Source organism: Salvelinus sp. IW2-2015, linkage group LG6.1 (genome assembly GCF_002910315.2).
Source record: "Salvelinus sp. IW2-2015 linkage group LG6.1, ASM291031v2, whole genome shotgun sequence".
Taxonomy (NCBI): domain Eukaryota; kingdom Metazoa; phylum Chordata; class Actinopteri; order Salmoniformes; family Salmonidae; genus Salvelinus; species Salvelinus sp. IW2-2015.
Genome location: NC_036845.1, coordinates 28,097,854 through 28,122,782, shown reverse-complemented (window position 1 = coordinate 28,122,782; position 24,929 = coordinate 28,097,854). Strand labels below are relative to the sequence as shown.

General features: G+C 44.4%; 1 protein-coding gene across 1 annotated transcript in view; it reads left to right on the top strand.

Moving 5' to 3' along the window:
- LOC111964771 (A disintegrin and metalloproteinase with thrombospondin motifs 2-like) overlaps positions 1 to 5,365 on the top strand; it is a 222,883-nt gene extending 217,518 nt beyond the window's left edge. The window contains 1 exon segment of the mRNA XM_023988582.2: positions 3,797 to 5,365. Within this exon segment, the coding sequence (XP_023844350.1) occupies positions 3,797 to 4,965 (1,169 nt within the window). The 3' untranslated portion in view covers positions 4,966 to 5,365.
- Positions 5,366 to 24,929: the final 19,564 nt, after the last annotated feature.

Genomic DNA, 24,929 nt, shown 5'->3' with positions numbered 1-24,929 from the left:
GTTTACTGTTGCTTGTTATTTCTTTAGGGGAAAGGGATCACGTTTTTGTCATGAGCATTTGCATCCCTTAGCCGTTTGAAGCTCATAGTGTGTGTGTGTGTGTGTGTTGTGTGTGTGTGTGTGTGTGTGTTGATGTGTTGTGTTGTGTGTGTGTGTGTTGTGTGAGTGTGCCTGTGTAGTGTGTGTGTGTGTGTGGTGTGTGTGTGTGTGTGTGTGATGTTGTAGGTGCGTGATACTTAGAGCGATGCTGTGCGTGCGGCGTGCGGCGTAGCCTGCTGTGCGAATACAAACGGACAAGTGCGCATGTGGAACAACAAACATGGTAGTCGTGTAGTAGCCTGTTCGTGTGAGAACTGATATGAAAGACTGTCGTGATGAATGTAGTGAGTACGTGAACTAAGTGATGTAATGTGTTATCGAGTGTCCTGATGCAGCCTGCTATTAGTGTACCTCCGGCTCGTATCGAGTGGTAGTGCATGCAGCTACACCAATATACAATTCACTAAGCTCGGATACCAGTACAATGACTCGATAGACCTTCATTTGAAAATCATCCAATTTTGTTTTTCCTTTTGTGATGAACAATAAACACATGAACAATGCCTTATCTTGGATTGAATGTAAATGGCATTTATCTGTGAAAGAGATGGCTTTACTCATCAAAACATGTATTATTCACTTAGAGGCAGCTTCAAACCAACAAGCAAACTCACACGAAAACCATCAGAACCTACAACAAACATAGGGTTTGGAACTTGGTCTGACCACCGGCGTACGGTTTACAAAGGGCCAAGGGTATCGATCGACACACTGACGACGGCATCTAGAAAAACACTTCAGGCTTGTCATTGTATTGTGATCACATGTTTCTGCTGTGACTATGTAGCGAGCTATCTGAGGTTTCGTGCTGGAGTCGGACGGTAGGAGGCCAATGATGCCAGACCTTGCAGTGCGATACTGTACATAACATTGGTGTTGACTGTGTTTAATAATGTTCATGACTGTTATCTTCTTACTTATGGAAAAAAATATATATAATATTCTATACTATGGGTAACTGTTTCGTGGCTTCACTAGCCTGATGGGTGGGGCTGGCTGACGTTGGGCTGACGTTGGATTGACGTTGGATTGACGTCGGGGAAACATTCAGAAGAACTATGTGCACTGCGTCTATATGCACTTTGATTTATCAGGGAAAAATGTGTTAATGTTTTGTAAATGTTTCATATGACACTTAAACGTGCCATTCCAGTTTTTACATCATTCATCATGGATAATTCTGTATTTTATTTATTCAACATCCAAATCTATGTATTCATTTATGTAATTTATTAATTTGACTTATTATCAATTGATTAACTAAACTGATTGATTGGTTGATTTCAAAGTAATGAAGTGTTTTACCAAAGTGACTGTGAACTTGTACCTTTCGATACAGTTTATTTATTTTTCTTAAGAAAATAATATATCTATATATATATTGAGGAGGGAGTACATCTCATTGTTTCAGTTCCTGTCATTATCAACTGCAAAAGTTGTATAAATAAAAAAATATTTTAAAAAGTGCTCTCACTCTCTCCTCCTGAGTTTGTGATGGTTTGGCGTTGTGTGAGGAGAGCAGAACAAGCTTCCAGTGGAATTCAACTCACAGATTGATCCGACCTTACAGAGGCTTAAACATTGTCGAATAAAGTGATATCGCCATGAAAGTAATAAAGAAAGACTAAATTAAATAAGATCCACCCTCTTATCCTGCATTAGAAACATTTATATAGTGATATTGATGTAATCAATGGATGGTTCTAATCTGAAACTAATAAAGAAGACAGATGAGATGTCAGAAAATGTCCGTTTGGTCTGAAAGAGTCAGGTTACTGTTCCAGCATCACAACACAAGAGAGTCAGGTTACTGTTCCAGCACCACAACACAAGAGAGTCAGGTTACTGTTCCAGCACCACAACACAAGAGAGTCAGGTTACTGTTCCAGCACCACAAAAGAGAGCCCACACCACTCTTCTTCAGTTGCTATAGACTAATCTATCGACTCTGATGTCGAAGCTGCTTGGGTTTCCTTTTACTTCTTCTTCCTTCCTGCACTACCTGCTAATGGTCTGGCTTTACTACCTCTACTACTTTTCTCTGCACCGTGTGTAAACGTACAGTACCAGTCAAAGGTTTGGACACTCATTCAAGGGTTTTTCTTTATTTTTGCTATTTGTTACATTGTAGAATAATAGTGAAGACATCAAAACTATGAAATAACACATATGGAATCATGTAGTAACCAAACAAGTGTTACAAAAAAATCTAAATATATTTTAGATTTTAGATTCTTCAAAGTAGCCTCCCTTTGTCTTGATGACAGCTTTGCACACTCTTGGCATTCTCTCAACCAGCTTCATGAGGAATGCTTTTCCAACAGTATTGAAGGAGTTCCCACATATGCTGAGTACTTGTTGGCTGCTTTTTCTTCACTCTGTGGTCCAACTCATCCCAAACCATCTCAATTGGGTTGAGGTCGGGTGATTGTGGAGGCCAGGTCATCTGATGCAGCACTCCATCACTCCCCTTGATCTAATTGCCCTTACACAGCCTGGAGGTGTGTTTTGTCCTGTTGAAAAACCAATTACAGTCCCACTAAGTGCAAACCAGATGGGATGGCATATCGCTGCAGAATGCTGTGGTAGCCACGCTGGAAAAGTGTGCCTTGAATTCTAAATAAATCACAGACAGTGTCACCAGCAAAGCACCCCCAAACCATCACACCTCCTCCTCCATGCTTCACGGTGGGAGCCACACATGCAGAGATCATCCGTTCACCTTCTCTGTGTCTCACAAAGACACGGCGGTTGGAACCAAAAATCTCAAATTTGGACTCATCAGACCAAAGGACAAATTTCCACCGGTCTAATGTCCATTGCTCGTGTTTCTTGACCCAAGCAAGTCTCATCTTCTTGTTGATGTCCTTTAGTAGTGGTTTCTTTGCAGAAATTCGACCATGAAGGCCTGATTCATGCAGTCTCCTCTGAACAGTTGATGTTGAGATGTATCTGTTACTTGAACTCTGTGAAGCATTTATTTGGGCTACAATCTGAGGTGCAGTTAACTCTAATGAACTTATCCTCTGCAGTAGAGGTAACTCTGGGTCTTCCTTTGTTGTGGCAGTCCTCATAAGAGCCAGTTTCATCATAGTGCTTGATGGTTTTTGCGACAGCACTTAAAGAAACTTTCAAAGTCCTTGACATTTTCCGGATTGACTGACCTTCATGTCTTAAAGTTATGATGGACTGTCATTTCTCTTTGCTTATTTGAGCTGTTCCTGCCATAATATGGACTTGGTATTTTACCAAATAGGGCTATATTCCGTATACCACCCCTACCTTGTCACAACACAACTGATTGGCTCAAACGCATTAAGAAGGAAAGAAATTCCACAAATTAACTTTTAACAAGGCACACCTGTTAATTGAAGTGCATTCCAGGTGACTACCTCATGAAGCTGCTTAAGAGAATGCCAAGAGTGTGCAAAGCTGTCATCAAGGCAAAGGGTGGCTACTTTGAAGAATCTCAAATATAAAATATATCTTGATTTGTTTAACACTTTTTTGGTTACTACATGATTCCATATGTTATTTCGTAGTTTTGATGTCTTCACTTTGAAAAACCATTGAATGAGTAGATGTGTCCAAACTTTTGACTGGTACTGTACACACACACACACACACACACACCCACACACACACAGCTCCATTTCCAGTCTGGCCCAGTCTCAACTCTTTGTTCTCTCGCCCACAGGCAAGCAGCGTTGTCATGGAGACAGGTCAATGTTCTGTCGCATGGAGGTGCTGATCCACTACTGTGCTCTACCGGGCTACAGGCGCATGTGCTGCAAGTCCTGCAGCAACGTGACCAACAGCAGCCTGACCACCAGTCTCCCTCCCCGGGTCACAGCTCGCCCGCTGCCTCGCCCCCTGCCTCGGCCTCTGCCTTGGCCCAAGGACAACAACACCCCCCTTCAGCCCACAGTTCATCCAAGAAGTACAATGCATATACCTTATACCACGCCGCGCCCGATGAGCACAACACACACCTATACAACACCTCACCCATACTTCACCACATACCCCATCCCCATACACACGACCCCAGAGCACAGTGTGACCCCCAGAGACACAACCAGAAGTTTCCCCTTCTTCACCCTCTCCACCAGCACCAACATATACACTACAACTCCCAGCAGCCTGTTCACTGACTCAAACGTTAACTTCACCTTTATCAGCAATGACACCACAGTGACCCCCATTCACAGCTATGACATAACAGGGGCAGAAACCACAACTCCCAGCAGCCCATACTACATGGATGATGTCATAAAGCCAACTGAAACAAACTACTTTGAGGATGTGACATCGCCCAGCAGAACCATCCCATACACTGATGTCACAATGTCCAGCGGTGGTGATGTCATAATACCTAGTGCAACTGTGCCCTATGGCACTGATGTCACAATGCCCATTGGAACCATGCCTTATGATGATGACATCACAGTGATGATTCCTACAGTCCCCAGGGATGACATCATAGATATGACCACCCTTGATTGTCCAGAAATCACAGAGTACGTATCTGTGAGCTCCATTGTTCCCACAACAACCACGGTAGGGCCAACAACAGAGTTAATGACAGAGCAAATGACAGCCAAGCCTCCCACAACAACAACAACAACCAAAAAACCCATTTGGCCGCTAAGCCACCAGGAGGAGACCAGCGAAAATAACTCCATTGACGTTCTCTACAACCAGATCATCGGAGTAGACAATGTCATCTCCCAAAACAACCTGATCCCCAGACGGAGCCGGGTGTTCCTCCGGGAGAGAACACGGAACAAACGCATCCAGGAACTCCTGGAGGAGAAGAGGAACTTTCTGTTGAGGATGAAGCGGGCTCAGAGTGGTGCTGCTTGATGATGATAGACCTTCCTTCCTCCCTAACACTCCCTTGATTTCTCTTATAGAGATTTACCTACGTCTGCTAACAGACTGGAGTTATTATTTAACCCTTAACCTGCCTTGGTGCTCTCTATCAGGTACTGACCCATCACACACCCAGAGTCATGGTACAGACATACAGTACCGGTCAAAACTTTGGACACACCTACTCATTCAAGCGTTTTTCTATATTTTTACGCTTTTCTACATTGTAGAACAATAGTGAAGACATCAAAACTATGAAATAACACATATGGAATCATGTAGTAACCAAAAAAGTGTTAAAACAAATGAAAATATATATTAGATGATAGATTCTTCAAATTAGCCACCCTTTAACTTGATGACAGCTTTAGACACTCTTGGCATCCTCTCAACCAACTTCATGAGGTAGTCACCTGGAATGATTTTCCAACAGTCTTGAAGGAGTTCCCACATATGCTGAGTACTTGTTGGCTGCTTTTCCTTCACTCTGYGGTCCAACTCATCCCAAACCATCTCAATTGGGTTGAGGTCAGGTGATTGTGGAGGCCAGGTCATCTGATGCAGCACTCCTTCGCTTTCTTTCTTGGTCAAATAGCCCTTACACAGCCTGGAGGTGTGTTGGGTCACTGTCCTGTTGAAAAACAAATGATAGTCCCACTAAGYGCAAACCAGATGGGATGGCGTATACCTGCAGAATGATGTGATAGCCATGCTGGTTAAGTGTGCCTTGAATTCTAAATAAATCACAGACAGTGTCACCAGCAAAGTATCCCCACAACTCCTCCTCCATGCTTCACGATGGGAACCACATATGCCGTTCACCTACTCTGTGTCTCACAAAGACACGGCGGTTGGAACCAAAGAACTCAGATTTGGACTCATCAGACCAAAGGACAGATTTCCACCGGTCTAATGTCCATTGCTCGTGTTTCTTGGCCCAAGCACGTTTGTCCTTCTTATTGGTGGCCTTTAGTAGTGGTTTCATTGCAGCAATTCGACCATGAAGGCCTGATTCACGCAGTCTCCTCTAAACAGTTGATGTTGAGATGTGTCTGTTACTTGAACTCTGAGGTGCAGTTAATTGCCAATTTCTGAGGCTGGTAACTAACAAACTTATTCTCTGCAGCAGAGGTAACTCTGGGTCTTCCAAGCCTGTGGTGGTCCACATGAGAGCCAGTTTCATCATAGCGCTTGATGGTTTTGCGACTGTACTTGAAGAAACTTTCAAAGCTCTTGACATTTTCAACATTGACTGACCTTCATGTCTTAAAGTTATGATGGACTGTCGTTTCTCTTTGCTTATTTGAACTGTTCTTGCCATAATATGGACTTGGTCTTTTACCAAATAAGCTATCTTCTGTATACCACCCCTACCTTGTCACAACACAACTGATTGGCTCAAATGCATTAAGAAGGAAAGAAATTCCACAGATTAACAAAAACACATTCAATTCAATTCAAATCAAATCAAATTGTTTTTGTCACATGCGTCGAATACAACAGGTTTAGACCTTACAGTGAAATGCTTACTTACAAGCCCTTAACCAACAATGCAGTTTTAAGAAAAATCCCTAAAAAAATAAGAAATAAAAGTAACAAATAATTATTAAAGAGCAGCAGTAAAATAACAATAGTGAGGCTGTATACTGGGGGTACCGGTACAGAGTCAATGTGCGGGGGCACCAGTTAGTCGAGGTAATTGAGGTATTATGTACATGTAGGTAGAGTTAATAAAGTGACGATGCATAGATAATAAACAAAGAGTAGCAGCAGTGTAAAAGAGAGGGGGCCATTTGAATAGTCGGGGATAGAAGCTGTTTAGAAGCCTCTTGGACCTAAACTTAGCACGCCGGTACCGCTTGCCGTGCGGTAGCAGAGAGAACAGTCTATGACTAGGGTGGCTGAAGTTTTAGGGCCTTCCTCTGACACTGCCTGGTATAGAGGTCCTAGATGGCAGGAAGCTTGGCCCCAGTGATGTACTGGGCCGAATGCACTACCCTTTTTAGTGCCTTGCGGTCGGAGGACAAGCAGTTGCCATACCAGGCAGTGATGCAACCAGTCAGGATGCTCACAATGGTGCAGCTGTAGAACCTTTTGAGGATCTGAGGACACATGCCAAATCTTTTCAGTCTCTTGAAAAAAAAGGTTTTGTCGTGCCCTCTTCACGACTGTCTTGGTGTGCTTGTTAGTTTGCTGGTGATGTGGACACCATGGCACTTGAAACTCTCAACCTGCTCCAATACAGCCCCATCGATGAGAATTGGTGGGTGCTCAGTCCTTGTCCTGTAGTCCACAATCATCTCCTTTGTCTTGATCACGTTGAGGGAGCGGTTGTTGTCCTGGCACCATACGGCCAGGTCTCTGACCTCCTCCCTATAGGCTATCTTGTTGTTGTCGAGGTGTGAAAGAGCAGTGTAGAGTGCAATAGAGGTTGCATTATCTGTGGATCTGTTGGGGCGGTATGCAAATTGGAGTGGGTCTAGAGTTTCTGGGATAATGGTGTTGATGTGAGCCATGACCAGCCTTTCAAAGCACTTCATGGCTACAGACGTGAGTGTTATGGGTCGGTAGTCATTCAGGCAGGTTACCTTAGTGTTCTTGCGCACAGGGACTATGGTGGTCTGCTTGAAACATGTTGGTATTGCAGACTCAGACAGGGAGAAATTGAAAATGTCAGTGAAGACACTTGCCAGTTGTTCAGCACATGCTCGGAGTACACGTCCTGGTAATTCGTCTGGCCCTGCGGCCTTGTGAATGTTGACCTGTTCAAAGGTCTTCCTCACATCGGCTATGGAGAGTGTGATCACACAGTATGGGGACGCCGTCATCGATGCTCTTATTGATGAAGCCAGTGATTGATGTGGTGTACTCCTCAGTGCCAGCGTAAAAATCACTGAACATATTCCAGTCTGAGCTAGCAAAACAGTATTGTAGCTTAGCATCTGCTTCATCTGACCACTTAATTATTGACCGAGTCAGTGCTTCCTGCTTTAGTTTTTGTTTGTAAGCAGGAATCAGGAGGATAGARTTATGGTCAGATTTGACAAATGGAGGGTGAGGGACAGCTTTGTACGCATCTCTGTGTGTGGAGTAAAGGTGGTCTAGAGTTTTTTCCCTCTGGTTGCACATTTAACATGCTGGTAGAAATTAGGTAAAACGGATTTAAGTTTCCCTGCATTAAAGTCCCCGGCCACTAGGAGCGCCGCCTCTGGATGAGCATTTTTCTGTTTGCTCATGGCCRTATACAGCTCGTTGAGTGCAGTCTTAGTGCCAGCATTGGTTTGTGGTGGTAAATAGACAGCTACAAAGAATATTGATACACTCTCTTGGTAGATAGTGTGGTCTACAGTTTATCATGAGATACTCTACCTCAGGCGACAAAACCTCAAGACTTCCTTAGATATCGTGCACCAGGTGTTGTTTACAAATATACATAGACCGCCACCACTTGTCTTACCAAAGGCTGCTGTTCTATCCTGCCGATACAGTGTGTAACCCGCCAGCTGTATGTTATTCATGTCGTCGTTCAGCCACGACTCGGTGAAACAGTTTTTAATGTCCCGTTGGTAGGATATACATTCTTGAAGTTCGTCCACTTTATTATCCAGTGATTGTACGTTGGCCAATAGTACCGATGGCAAAGGCAAATTAGCCACTCGTCACCAGATCCTTACAAGGCACCCCGATCTCCTTCCGCGATATCTCCGTCTTTGTCTCCTGCGAATGACGGGGATGAGGGCCTCGTCGGGTATYTGGWGTAAATCCCTCTCGTTCGACTCATTAAAGAAAWWTTYTTCATCCAGTTCAAGGTGAGTAATCGTTGTTCTGTTGTCYAGAAGCTCTTTTCGGTCATAAGAGGCGGTAGCAGCAATATTATGTAAAAAATAAGTTACAAACAATGTGAAAAAAATTATAATTGCACAGTTGGTTAAGAGCCCAATTAAACGGCAGCCATCCCCTTCAGCGCCATTACACAAATGCATTCCAGGTGACTACCTCATGAAGCTGGTTGAGAGAATGCCAAGAGTGTGCAAAGCTGTCATCAAGGCAAAGGGTGGCTACTTTAAAGAATCTCAAATATAAATCATATTTTGATTTGTTTAACACTTTTTTGGTTACTACATGATTCCATATGTGTTATTTCATAGTTTTGATGTATTCACTTTTATTCTACAATGTAGAAAATAGTAAAAATTAATAACAACCCTTGAATGTGTGGTAAGGTTGGACCCAGGTGCAGAGAAGAGCCCAGACAAGGAATCAGTGGTTAAGGATAAATATAATATTTTACTGAGATACGGTAACCACAGGATCACAGTACACTTGAAAAAACAACAAACACTAAGTCTCGATAACTCACTCAGGAAACAACCGCACACAGTAAGCAATTCAAGCTTCTGCAAAGGACCACAGAAAACACACCTCTTTTAACAGGGACACAAGCTTGAAATAATAGGACACACCTGAGTCCAACAAAAGCCTCTAGGGCGGTCTCTGCTGCCCTCTGGTGCCAGGAGGAACCATGACAGAATGAGTAGGTGTGTCCATACTTTTGACTGGTACTGTACACACTGACCTATTTGTTTGCACACACACACAGAAACACACACACACACACCATAAAGACAGACAGGAATATAGTCGCATGGCCGGATAGAAAAAAAACAAAGCCAGATGGTTTGCACAGTTGTTTTAAATAAAACAAAGTCCCTTTAGGATACGAATCTGAAACACTTTCCGATCCAAAGTGGAGGTCTGGTTGTAAGGCTGAGAGCAAAGCCAGATGTGATATGGACCGTACATCCTCTTGGACCCGCACATTAACAAGGACAACTTTTATCTATCCAAACCTCCCCCAGTGTGTTTAAGAGCACGGCACATACAGTAAAGATGTATTTCTCTTTCATAAGCAGCACACTCCTGGATAATCTCAGGGCGTGAATAGTTGGATATTCAGGCCATTCAATTCAATGAATTAAGTTTCATTTAAATGAAGTCTTATCCCCAGCAGCACTTAAGGGCCATGTAAGCTCATCCCAAACAGATCTGACTCACCGTGTTAGATTACAGCCTATTACTGCAGTTGATATATCTTTGAGTCACACAGACATGAATACCACTCTGGTCCCATATAATGAGACATATTAGATAGCAAGTGTCCCTATGTGTCTGTGTCCAGGGGTACGTCCCAAATGGCACCCGATGGGCCCTGGTGCAAAGTAGTGTGTTATAAAGGGAGTAGGCTGCCATTTGTGACGCAACCTAGAGCTTTCTGAATCAGAGTACTATGCAGGGCAGACAGACACTCTGCGCTGGAGGTTTGGAGGTATAAAAACAGACTGTGCTACATCAAAACACCAGGGCTCCATCTCAATAGTTTAAAGTGGCTTACTCTCCTTTCGGCTCCTTAACGTGATAACGAGCTGGAATGGTGAAAGCACATACCTGGTGGTTATCCACCRTCGTGCATACACATCCCCTGTTTTTCCCCCCTTCAGATCAGTGCAGATGAAGGAAAGGAGATAAGGAGAAGAAGCCACATTTTCGACTGTAAAGATGAACCCCCGAGTATCTCACATCCCCCAGAATAYCCCTTCTCCTGGTTGTGTTAAAACTATGGAAGCTAGTGGTTTAGCGTTGTGCTGCCAATGTCCATGAGTCATCTATGTCAGACTCTATTCACATGCTTCTTTCTGCTGCTTCTCAGAGAGAGTCAATGAGTAAGAACTCTGGGGGACTATGGAGGGCCATTGCTGACAACTCTGTTGGATTATATTGGTGCTCTATTGAATTGTATGTAATTTTTACAAAACGATGACACATCTCTCTGGTAATATACAGTGTCATATGCAGTAGGGGTTAATATGAATTTAACTGAGGGAAATCCGTCATCACGATCAGGTCTTTGAGTTGAAATGGTCAGCGGTGGTGCAATGCTTTTATCCTTGTTGGTGCTGAAAGCAATGCCCCCTAAAGAGTCACAGGAACCTTATCAATTCACTTGTGTGTATTATATTTTCAAAGAGCCCCCCCCAAAAATACAAAAATATAAATAACTATTTGTATCTACCGCATAACAATAGAAGCTTTCAGGGCCAGCTGTCTTGTTTTTATTGWATTTTATTTCTAACAGTTGTCTTATTATCGGCGCAAAAGCACCTAGGAATCTCTCTGTACGATATCTGTACATATGAATCAGAACTCAATGTTGAATATTTATTAACGTTCCAGTGCCTGTGGTATTTTGCACATCGGGTGTTGCGCGATGCTCCTGTTCTAATGTCTCCATTGAGTCTCTCGCTTCTTTTCGCTCTCATTCTCTCCTCACCGACCACTAGAGGGAAGCAGAWTAGCACATGTAGTAAGTATCTACATACCGTATACTGGCTTCTGCTTTGAGTCAAAGTACCTCTTCACCTCTCTGCCTACTTCTCTCTCTCTCTATCGACAGAACTTGTGCTGTGTTCTGCAGTTAATTATGTTAACACATTGTTCTGTAGAATATGTATGCATAGGAGATCAGCTCTTACACTGGCATTGCTTTGAATAACACCGTAAACCCTTCAGACTCGGCTTATAGACAGAAGTGCACACATGCGCACGGCACGGCACGCACCGCACACACACACAACACACACATACACACACTGTAAACACAAACACATAAACACCAAACACACACACATGCTCACACTCTTTCCCTCGCCGTAATGTTGCCTAAACACAGAGAGCACCTACATTCAGCTCCCGATCTCTCTCTCCGTCACAGCCGCAGTGCTTTGTCTCATAGCAACCTCCTTTCTGTACATGAGTTCCTCTCTCAACTAATCCCATTTGTTGGGGTGGGTGGGTGTGGGTGGTGGGTGTGGTCAGTGGGTGTGTGTGATGTGCGTCGCGTATGAGGTCTATCCTTGTATATAATGTAGGTGATGGATGTGTCAGGATGGAGTGTGACAGGCTCACTTGAACTGCTGCCTTCTCGATCACTAGTTGGTAGTTAGTTGTAGTTCTTCCAGCACACAGGAATAACTACAACTATGACAGGGTTTGGAGATAAAGGAGAGAGCCTTGCTGACTAGGCTGTTAAAACCCGGCTGTTTATGATCGAGAATTTTATATATTTTCCATGCATTCCCATTCAGAGGGGACATTGTAACCTTGAGTTTAAAGACCCAGGTGGGCGACTCGGAAGAATGAGGGCAGCTAAAGTGGTGGTGGATGACACATTTTGGGTATTGTTAACAAATTCTTATGATTTACACACACCACACACACACACACACACCACACACAACACACACACACACACACACACACACAACACACACACACACACACACACACACACACACACACACACACACACACACACACACACACACAACACCTCCCTGCCACCCCCCATACCGCAAATAGAGTTGACTTCATATAAGTGAATTAATTGTCCCCACAGCCCCAGCAGTGGTTCCCCTAAATCTCTCTCATCCTGATCGTATCACCACTTGCTGTACAGGAATGAATTAATGAATGAATGAATTACATTTTATTTTTGTGTCAAATCGCAAGTTGGCATAATCCCATAATCCCTATGGGATTAATGACACATAAACAAACATTATAATAATTCACTGTGGTAATTAAGTGACAATCTCTTCTTGGCGTTGTCTGCATTGCGCATCACATAAAAGGTGGAAAAATAATAGTAAAAATACATAATAGTAAAAAAGGTTATCCGAACAATAATTACATCCCTAGAGCAGTAAAATGATATACATACATACATAACACTGCATATATATCACATACATACATACATACATACATACATACATACATACATACATACATACATAATACATACATACATACATACATACATACATACAACATACATACATACATACCAACCATATACAGACAATAAATACAGGGAAAAAAAGTTGTAATTTATTTTTTGAGTACTTTTTGGTGCTTGACATATCCAAATAATGAAATAAAAATGTATCCTGAAGGTAGGAAGGTTTGAGAAAGACTGAATTCCTATTGTTGTTTCTGTGCAATTCAAAAACAATTTAGGCTTCTGGAAAATGTATGTTTTTGTCGTGGGTTTTTCAGCAAGCTGGTTCAAATTGACAGACAAGGATGTTGTGTTCACCCCACAAATAACTCAGAGCCCAGTTCCATGAAACACAACGGGGTTGGTTATGTCACCGTTTCATAGAAAAGCGATTTGGTAAGTGGCATCCTGCTGGTAGACCTCAATGGCTCACCACATGTAGGTCACTCTGCCACAGACAACAGATTGACTCCTTTCCTCTCCTCTCCCCAAACACCTTCCTCCTCTATTAGCAGCGGAAAACATATTGCTTTTTATATGCTAATTTAAGTCTGACCATTTTCATTTTGACTTCAATATGCGTTCCTAAGCATTTCAAATATAGCAGTCAGATGTTGTCATGTTTCAGTAATTATGTATTTATTTTGTTCCTGTTCGAATGAATGTCTGTTCCGGTTTGATCATGGAGGATATATCTGAACATGTTGTTGTTGAGAACAGTCAGTATTGTACGTTTGAGTCAGTGTGTACGTCTCTCCTGTGCCGCTCCTGTTCATAAGGGCTAAATGAACTAGCATGTGGCTTGCTCCTCACACTGTGCTGACAGCACGTGTCTCAACGTCTTTTTATGGCCATATCCGTCTCTAACCATCTGTGAGTGTGTGGTGTGTGTGTGTGTGGTGTGTGTGTGTGTGTGTGTGTGTGTGTGTGTGTGTGTGTGTGTGTGTGTGTGTGTGTGTGTGTGTGTGTGTGGTGTGTGTGTGTGTGTGTGTGTGTGTGGTGTTTGTGTGTGCATAATATGAATCAGAGTGAGGCACTCACTAGGCTGCTGTCTCTTATGACTACTCACATAGAGAGTCTAAAAAAAGCAAGGGACTTTTTTTAGAGATGGGATGTCAAGATGAGTATAAGTAATCTCTTCATAAGCATGCACGCACGCACGCACACACAACACACACACACCATTACATTAAGTGTTTATGTGCCTAAGGGTGAGGCTGCACCACCACTAATCATTTCCTATGACATCCTGACCCCCACCCAGCCATTGCATTGCAGTTATCGCAAACAAACACCAATACTCTCTGCCCTGCTCCTCAAAGAACGCTGCCTGCACTGACAAGGTGGTCTTTCTCTCGTTCTCCCTCCCCTCTATGTGTGATGGTGTGAATGACCAGTTGAGGACATTGCCTTCTTCTGTTTCCTCATCTCTCAGAGAAACTAGATTTCCTTGAAACCCAGTGATGTCTGCCAGGCATGGCTTCAGAGAATAAATTATTGGTGTTATGATGTGGTTTAACCAGGGCTTCTCAGGTCGTATACTCAGCTCTGTTGCATAAGCACTGGGAAGTTGGTTGAGGGTCCTGAGACAGAATTAACTGTTTTTATAGTTTTGCCCATTTTGACATTGTTGTATTGGATACACATACCGAGAGTGACTTGGCCTCTGGTGAAGTGTCCTGTGATCATATAGCTACCAGATTTCTCTATGAATCATCACACACACACACATCATTTAATTGTATAGATCACCTAGAACACTATACAAAGTTCATATACACTGAATGTACAAAACATTAGGAACACCTACCTAAAATTGAGTGGCACCTCCTTTTGCCCTCAGAACAGCCTCAATTTGTCGGGGTATGGACCGCAAGGTGTCGAAAGCGTTCCACAGGGATGCTGGCCCATGTTGACTCCAATGGTTCCCACATTTGTGTCAAGTTGGCTGGATGTCTTTTGGGTGGTGGACCATTCTTGATACACGGGAAACTGTTGAGCATTAAAAACCAAGCAGCGTTGCAGTTCTTGACACACTCAAACTGGTGCGCCTGGCACCTACTACCATACCCCGTTCAAAGGCACTTGAATCTTTTGTCCTGTCCATTCACCCTCTGAACGGCACATATACACAATCCATGTTTCAAGGCTTAAAAATGCTTCTTTGTCTCCTCTTCATCTACACTGATTGAAGTAGATTTAACAGGTGACATCAATAAGGGATCATAGCTTTCCCCTGGATTCACCTGGTCAGTCTATGTCATGGAAAGAGGAGGTGTTCCTAATGTTTTGTACACTCACTGTACGTAATGGTTCATATTGTTGTTGATGTGAATTGGGTCAAGATGTTCAGAAGAGGGTGTAGTAGGTTTAAAGTGGTACCTCTGAATATTCAAAGCTGTTTCCCAACTCGTCAACAGCTCTTTGATGGGAGCAGCTGAACAGGGTAAATAGACCCCCCCATCTCCATCTCTATTCATTGTTGGACTAAAAGAGCAGAAGGACAGGAATAGAGCACTTAGCCCAACAGGACACACAAACACACACATAAGGCCAACCTCACACATTATGGCATCAGTAACATTATCAGAGATATTGAGGCTACATTCTACCACATACTACCGTACCACTTTATATGGGTTCTATGTTTTAGCAAGAAACTTTGTATCAGATAAGCATTGGTCTAGTATACCAGCTTTATTCTATACCGGAGCCAATTACAGCCTGGTAATGAACAGGGGTAGATTTAGACTTTTTCTGTTTTCACAACTCTCAATCTGTTCCCCATTCCTACTTCTGCTCTTTTGGAACTTCCCCACTTCACTTCTATTTATATTTTTCTCAATCTCTTCATCTACCTCCATCTCTTTCTGTCTCCATCCATCAACACAAGAATCCAATGACAGTGCTCTGGGATAGGAAATGGAGGATGGCGCTATATTTAGAATCAGGGAAGGAGGGCAGAATGAGGGAGCAAATGAGAGAGAGAGAGGGAGGAGATACATCTACATTCTACTGCTGCCTCAGGACAGGCACAGTCGGAAACAGAGCTACAGAGCGCACGCTGAGACGGGCATCACTCATTCTCTCTCTTTTGAAGACACAGATCTTATCTGCACAGACATTCACACATTCTACTAAAGAGTTGACTAAAGAGTTGACGGGAGAAACCTGGATATACACTACAGTAGCAAAGAACAGAGAAAGAGGAAGAGACTTGGATATACACTTTACAACTCCTACTACAGGTGAGTCTGCAAGACAGTGGTGCCGAAGACCATTACAATAACCTACAGTTATAACTGGTGTATTAGAATATAGACATGATGCTAATCAGGGTTGGCTTGGTTATATTTGAAATGTAATACGTTACAGTTACTAGTTACCTGTCCAAAATTGTAATCAGTAACATAACTTTTGGATTACCCAAACTCAGAAACATAATATGATTACTTTTGGATTACTTTCTCCTTAAAAGGCATTCGAAGGAGAGAAAAAAAGGATCCAGCTGTCAAATGCATTTGGTGGGTCATCATAGTTGTCTCTGACTCCCTCAGGTGTAACAAACTTAAACTTGTGCCTTTTTTTCAATAATGAACTGAATGTCACTGAGAAAGCAGTAATCCAAGAAGTAATCATCCAGTTTTTCAAAAGTATAAGTAATCTGATTACAATATTTTCRCTGGTAACGTAACCGATTACAGTTACAGGTCATTTTTTTGGTAATCGGATTACATGTAACTGATTACATGTAATCAGTTACTCCCCAAACCTGTTGCTATATATATTTTCTGTGTATAGTAACAATGCTAGTATGGGTCTGAATCACTGTATACCAAATAGGTGTGGTTCTATATTTAGCAGCCGTTCCACCTTGAGGGATAGCTTTTAGGGTTTGGCTGGAGCTATTTTTGTCATTGAGGTCCGGACTGAAATACTCTGCAGGCTGCAGTCAGGGCTGAAACAATATGGGTTCCATAAGAAAATATAGATTTGAGTGTGTAGTTCTGTATAGTTCTGGGTGACTGGTTTGGTATTTATGGTATTTACACTGAATAAAAACATTTACACAACATGCAACAATTTCAAAGATTTTACTGAGTTGCAGTTCATATGAAGAAATCATTAATTTGGCCCTGATTTATGGATTTCACATAACTGGGAATACAGATATGTGTCTGTTGGTCACAGAACCTTAAAAAAAGGGAGGGGCGTGGATCAGAAAACCAGTCAGAGTCTGGTGTGATCACCATTTGCCTCATGCAACGCGACACATCTCCTTCACATAGAGTTGATCAGGCTGTTGATTGTGGCCTGTGAAATGTGGTCCCACTTCTTTCAATGGCTGTGCAAAGTTGCTGGACATTGGCAGAAACTGGAACACCCTGTTGTACACGTCGATCCAGAGCATGGGTGACATGTCTGGAGAGTATGAAGGAAGAAATGTGACATTTTCAGCAGTTGTGTACAGATTCTCGCGACATGGGCCCATGCATTATCATGCTGAAACATGAGGTGATGGCGATGGATGAATGGCACGACAAKKGGCCTCAGGATCTTGTCACGGCATCTCTGTGCATTCAAATTGCCATTGATAAAATGCAGTTGTGTTCATTGTCCGTAGCTTATGCCTGCCCATACCATAACCCCACCGCAACCATAGGGCACTCTGTTCATAACGTGACATCAGTAAACGGCTCGCCCACACAATGCCATCTTCCCGGTACAGTTGAAACCGAGATTCATCCATTCTCCAGTGTGCCAGTGGCCATTGAAGGTGAGCATTTGCCCACTGAAGTCGGTTACGACGCCAAACTGCAGTCAGGTCAAGACCCTGGTGAGGTTGACGAGCATGCAGATGAGCTTCCCTGAGATGGTTTCTGACAGTGTGTCCAGAAATTCTTCGGAGGTGCCTGCCCACAGTTTCATCAGTTGTCCAGCTGGCTGGTCTCAGACGATCCCGCAGGTGAAGAACCCGGATGTGGAGGTCCTGGGCTGGCATGGTTACACGTGATCTGCAGTTGTGAGGCCGGTTGGACGTACAGCCACATTCTCTAAAACGACGTTGGAGAGAGCTTATGGTAAAGAAATGAACATGACATTATCTGGAAAAAGCTCTGGTGGACATTCCTTCAGTCACATGCCAATTGTGTGACAAAACATTTTAGAGTGGCCTTTTATTGTCCCCAGCACAAGTTGCACCTCTGTAATTATCATGCTGTTTAATCAGCTTCCTGATATGCCACACCTGTCAGGTGAATGGATTATCTTGGCAAAGGAGAAATGCCCACTAACAACATTTGAGAGAAATAGATTTTTGTGCATATGGAACATTTCTGGGATCTTTTATTTCAGCTCATGAAACATGGGACCAACTCTTTACATGTTGCATTTATATTTTTGTTCTGTGTATATACCAGTGTGTTTACATAGCTATGTTTCTCATGGACACGGTGTGTTTGTCTTACGGTCATATTTACACAACTCCTCCTGAGCAAACAGAGAGGAGAGCAGGGATTTGTGTAAAGAAATTGGAGTAGGGGAGACGTGGCTCTTTGTGGCTTAGGTTACCAGGTATAGAATGGTGTTGATGTGGTTCTGTGGGGACCGTTGAAAGGAGCAATTATGAAATATGATTCATCAGAGTATTTAATAAGATACCATTTCCCAAATGTCAGACCCTGCGTTCATGAGGACAAAGTCACTCAGATATTATTCAAACATTACCTCTTGCTGACATACGTCTGTCTCTTTCTGTCCCAGCAGCCATGCGTCCTAGATCCAAACTCCTGTCCCAGAAGAGGAGACTACAGCTTCCCACCATCAGAGAGGGCTACGAGGACCTAGTCAGAGACATGAACCAGTTGAATCAGATTAACCAGTCCAACACCCTCCACTCTGCCCAGCCTACCACTCACCCAGGGCCCTGCCCACACACTCTCTCCTCAGAGGACTACCTGCTGTCCATATGCCACCTGGCTCACCCCACCTCCCTTCCCACCAATGACATCATCAACCCTCGCCAGCAGGACTCGCTGCACCACAGGCCGAGGCTGCTGCGGCACGCTGTGCAAGATGAAAACTCTCCAAAGACCACTGCACTTTGTCACAGGGAAAAGGCTCATGGTAAGGACAGGGTGGAGCCTGGGATGTACTCTGACCTCATTACTGTGTGCGGAGGACAGGAGAAAGATTCCAACTGCAGCAGGCCTGCGTTTGGTCAGACCCTTTAGAATTCCTGTACAGCAGCCCCACCCACTCCACCTGTCAATCAGGGAATGGGAGGCAGTGATTGGGTTTGAGGAGACACTGGGCGGTGTCTGAGGGCCAGTCCTGCCCACGGGCACCCAGTTAACCCCGCTTTTGCCCCTCTGACCTCCAGCAGCAACGTAAGAGCAGCTGTCCTAAGTTCAGTGATACAGCCACCCCTGACTGTGCCCCCTCTCTCTCTTACCTCACCACACAGCCTTCACAGACATGCACACCTACACAGGACTCGGCAGAACAGCTACAGGCTAGGATAAGTAGCCCGTTTAACAAAGAAAACGAGGGGGGTGAAGAGAGAGGGAAAGAGAGGAAGGAGGAGAGGAAAAGGGAGAGGTCCACGGTCAAACATTCCCTGATCTCTCAGTGGATGTCAAATTGTCCCTGTTCCTGGATGGAGGGCCGTGTACGAGCTTGCATTCTGCCCACCATCGCAGATATGTAAAGCCCCCAGAACCACTGATCCACATCAACAGTCCATAGACCTATATGACAGGATATGTACAATGGCACGACACCACAGTTTCACTATGACAGTAGATACCTGCTGAAATGTTTTTTGTTTGTTTAAAAAAAAGAAGGTTTAATTGAATATCCGAAACATGCAATATATTTGCAGTGAAGCCGCTCAACAACTACATCATACCAGTCATCCAACAGACTCCCATTCAGAGCGACACACAGAAGCATCCAGGGTCAAKGCCCTGCTCAAGGGCATGTTGGCAGATCTCCCACCAGGCCAAAAAACATGAACCTGAACCCTCCAACATCCCCCCACAGTTCCCCAATAGCTGTCCCTCAACCATTCGAGACCCCTCCCACAGTCCCCCGCAAGAGGAAAAACACATTTTATAAATACAATTAATTCCATTCCCCACCACCAAGAACCCCCCAATGCACCAACAACCAAGAGAATGAACTAAAGAGAAAAAAGTAAAAGACAGATACCTGCTGAATTGACACGGCAGCAAATATAGATACTGATCTATGACAAATGTCACTGAACTATACACTGAGTGTACAAAACATTAGGAACACCTTCCTAATATTGAGTTGCACCCCCTTTTGCCCTCAGAACAGCCTCAATTCTTTGRGGCATGGACTCTACATGGTGCCAAAATAACTGAATTGATTAAAAAAAACATGGTTTTCATACAGTGTCTGTCTGTCATTATTATTAACCTGTGACGCTTTACAGAGGCATGATAACTTGTTTTTGTGCACATTAAACGTCAGAAACCCAATATTCCACGAAGTCTGTCGCTTCTTCTGGTTTCCACGGCAACTGCTGAGGGATTCCGAAGAGGTAAATGGAGGCATCTTGATTCTGAGTGTGAAGAAGGAACCAGCACAAACAAATATCCTGGATAAACCAACCAACAGACAAGAAGTCTGTTACCCTCTGTAAAGGGTCACAAACTGCACTGTTGGTTAAGGGCTTGTAGGTAAGCATTTCACGGTAAAGTCTACACTTGTTGTATTCGGCGCATGTGGCAAATAAAGTTTGATTTGATTTGAAAAGGGCACAAAATAATTTGGATGAGGTTATTCCAGATTAAGGCCTAGGGGCTCTATTCATTCTGTATCACTGAAGYGTTACAGATTGTGGAATAGAAATGTAAAGGTAATTTCCGATTAAGCCGACATACACTGAGTATAAAAAACATTAGGAACACCTTCCTAATATTGAGTTGCACTCCCCTTTTGCCCTCAGAACAGCCTCAATTTGTTGGGGCATGGGCTCTACAAGATGTCAAAAGCGTTTCTCTTATGTCTCTATTCAATTCTTACAGCAGAAATTCAGCTTTTGAAAATCACAAGGCGAATTCGTGAATAAGTGGGACACTATTTGCCTTTCTGTCTTCTGTAACCTCTTTCGACATCYATCCAACATATTAACCCAACAAATGAAACATTTCTGAAAATCCTCAAGATGTGTCCTAATGACACACACAAAAGATATTTGATCTCATATCTACAGGAGGCATGACTAGGGCTGTGGAGGTCATGAAGTTTTGTCAGCCAGTTATTGTCATGCAAAAGACTGCCMGACTCACGTTAATTGACCATTAATGAACATAAACTCATTTAGCGCCTTTGGAACGATACCTTTTAAAAAGTCKAATAAATCAATTGAATATACACCATCAGTGGCGATTTTAGCATGTAAAAAAAAGTGGGATGCATGCCAGCAAAGCCACTACACAACACTAAACAATACATTAATTGCACTTTAACGGTGACAAACGGTGCCCACAATCTGATAGGGCCTACATAAAGCTRTCCCAACAGCAGTCCCAACATCTTACCACTGCTACACCTGGCTATCAGTGGAGCCTTGTCTGGCAGCGAAACAGTTAATTCAGCCTCATTTACTGGCTTTAAAAAAAACATAGCTTATATGGCTGACTTGCTTAAACAAATGTGGTTTCTAATGACAATTGAGATGTACAAACTACGGCATAAGGGGATGGCAAGCGGATAAGAGGCAAACCGTCATTTCGATTAAGACATTAATGAGCAAGTGTAACGGGTGAGTGACTGGTTGCCGGGAAGTCAGGCGCAGGAGAGTAGAGATGGGTGATAACAGGAGAACTTTAATATTCACCCTGGMCCAAAGGCACAGGCGAGGCAGCACAAAGCACAACCACGGTAACATGAACCGGATTTTTAAAAAAAATTAAACCTAGGTTTGAAACAAGCCAGCCTGTAGCGTAACACCCTACACAAAGAACAATTGCACACACAGACATGGGGGAAACAGAGGGTAATATACATTTAGTCTGATGAGGGAATGTGAACCAGGTGTGCGGGAAAACAGGACAAAACAAATGGAAAATGAAAGGTGGAGTGGCGATGGCTAGAAGACCAGTAACGACAACCGCCGAACACCGTCCGAACAAGGAGAGGGACCGACTTCGGCGGAAGTCGTGACAGCGAGCTAGGACAGACGTAGTCAATATAACTATTTGTTTAGCACTTTTGAAATGTACAGTGACAGAATTCAGAACATGGGCCATTCTTACAGTATACTCCCTGTATACCAAGTCAGAACCGTAGGATAAATGAAGGGGGCATACAAGCAGACAATGAAAGCTGACACAACATACACTTAGTATTACTTTCTTAGCTACAGTATAACATTTAACATTAACATTTAAGTCATTTAGCAGACGCTCTTATCCAGAGCGACTTACAAATTGGTGCATTCACCTTATGATATCCAGTGGAACAACCACTTTACAATAGTGCATCTAACTCTTTTAAGGGGGGGGGGGTTAGAAGGATTACTTGATCCTATCCTAGGTATTCCTTAAAGAGGTGGGGTTTCAGGTGTCTCCGGAGGTGGTGATTGACTCCGCTGACCTGGCGTCGTGAGGGAGTTTGTTCCACCATTGGGGTGCCAGAACAAAGCGAAACATACTTAGTGTCGGTCAGTTTTGACTGGGCTGAGCGGGAACTGTACTTCCTCAGAGGTAGGGAGGCGAGCAGGCCAGAGGTGGATGAACGCAGTGCCCTTGTTTGGGTGTAGGGCCTGTCAGAGCCTGAAGGTACGGAGGTGCCGTTCCCCTCACAGCTCCGTAGGCAAGCACCATGGTCTTGTAGCGGATGCGAGCTTCAACTGGAAGCCAGTGGAGAGAGCGGAGGAGCGGGGTGACGTGAGAGAACTTGGGAAGGTTGAACACCAGACGGGCTGGCGTTCTGGATGAGTTGTAGGGTTTTAATGGCACAGGCAGGGAGCCCAGCCAACAGCGAGTTGCAGTAATCCAGACGGGAGATGACAAGTGCCTGGATTAGGACCTGCGCCGCTTCCTGTATGAGGCAGGGTCGTACTCTGCGAATGTTGTAGAGCATGAACCTACAGGAACGGGTCACCGCCTTGATGTTAGTGAGAACGACAGGGTGTTGTCCAGGATCACGCCAAGGTTCTTAGCACTCTGGGAGGAGGACACAATGGAGTTGTCAACCGTGATGGCGAGATCATGGAACGGGCAGTCCTTCCACGGAGGAAGAGCAGCTCCGTCTTGCGGAGGTTCAGCTTGAGGTGGTGATCCGTCATCCACACTGATAGTCTGCCAGACATGCAGAGATGCGATTCGCCACCTGGTTATCAGAAGGGGGAAAGGAGAAGATTAATTGTGTGTCTCTGCATAGCAATGATAGGAGAGACCATGTGAGGATATGACAGAGCCAAGTGACTTGGTGTATAGCGAAATAGGAGAGGGCCTAGAACAAGCCCTGGGGGACACCAGTGTTGAGAGCACGTGGTGCGGAGACAGATTCTCGCCACGCCACCTGGTAGGAGCGACCTGTCAGGTAGGACGCAATCCAAGCGTGGGCCGCGCCGGAGATGCCCAACTCGGAGAGGGTGGAGAGGAGGATCTGATGGTTCACAGTATCAAAGGCAGCCAATAGGTCTAGAAGGATGAGAGCAGAGGAGAGAGAGTAGCTTTAGCAGTGCGGAGCGCCTCCGTGACACAGAGAAGAGCAGTCTCAGTTGAATGACTAGTCTTGAAACCTGACTGATTTGGATCAAGAAGGTCTTTCTGAGAGAGATAGCAGGAGAGCTGGCCAAGGACGGCACGTTCAAGAGTTTTGGAGAGAAAAGAAAAGAAGGGATACTGGTCTGTAGTTGTTGACATCGGAGGGATCGAGTGTAGGTTTTTTCAGAAGGGGTGCAACTCTCGCTCTCTTGAAGACGGAAGGACGTAGCCAGCGGTCAAGGATGAGTTGATGAGCGAGGTGAGGTAAGGGAGAAGGTCTCCGGAAATGGTCTGGAGAAGAGAGGAGGGATAGGGTCAACGGGCAGGTTGTTGGGCGGCGCCGTCACAAGACGCGGATTTCATCTGGAGAGAGAGGGGAGAAAAGAGGTCAAAGCACAGGGTAGGGCAGTGTGAGCAGAACCAGCGATGTCGTTTGACTTAGCAAACGAGGATCGGATGTCGTCGACCTTCTTTTCAAAATGGTTGACAAAGTCATCCGCAGAGAGGGAGGAGGGGGGGGGGGGGGAGGGAGGAATTCAGGAGGGAGGAGATGGTGGCAAAGACCTTCCTAGGGTTAGAGGCAGATGCTTGGAATTTAGAGTGGTAGAAGTGGCTTTAGCAGCAGAGACAGAAAGGAGAATGTAGAGAGGAGGGAGTGAAAGGATGCAGGTCCGCAGGGAGGCGAGTTTTCCTCCATTTCCGCTCGGCTGCCCGGAGCCCTGTTCTGTGAGCTCGCAATGAGTCGTCGAGCCACGGAGCAGGAGGGGAGGACCGAGCCGGCCTGGAGGATAGGGGACATAGAGAGTCAAAGGATGCAGAAAGGGAGGAGAGGAGGGTTGAGGAGGCAGAATCAGGAGATAGGTTGGAGAAGGTTTGAGCAGAGGAGAGATGATAGGATGGAAGAGGAGAGAGTAGCGGGGGAGAGAGAGCGAAGGTTGGGACGGCGCGATACCATCCGAGTAGGGGCAGTGTGGGAAGTGTTGGATGAGAGCGAGAGGGAAAAGGATACAAGGTAGTGGTCGGAGACTTGGAGGGGAGTTGCAATGAGATTAGTGGAAGAACAGCATCTAGTAAAGATGAGGTCAAGCGTATTGCCTGCCTTGTGAGTAGGGGGGGAAGGTGAGAGGGTGAGGTCAAAAGAGGAGAGGAGTGGAAAGAAGGAGGCAGAGAGGAATGAGTCAAAGGTAGACGTGGGGAGGTTAAAGTCACCCAGAACTGTGAGAGGTGAGCCATCCTCAGGAAAGGAACTTATCAAGGCGTCAAGCTCATTGATGAACTCTCCAAGGGAACCTGGAGGGCGATAAATGATAAGGATGTTAAGCTTGAAAGGGCTGGTAACTGTGACAGCATGGAATTCAAAGGAGGCGATA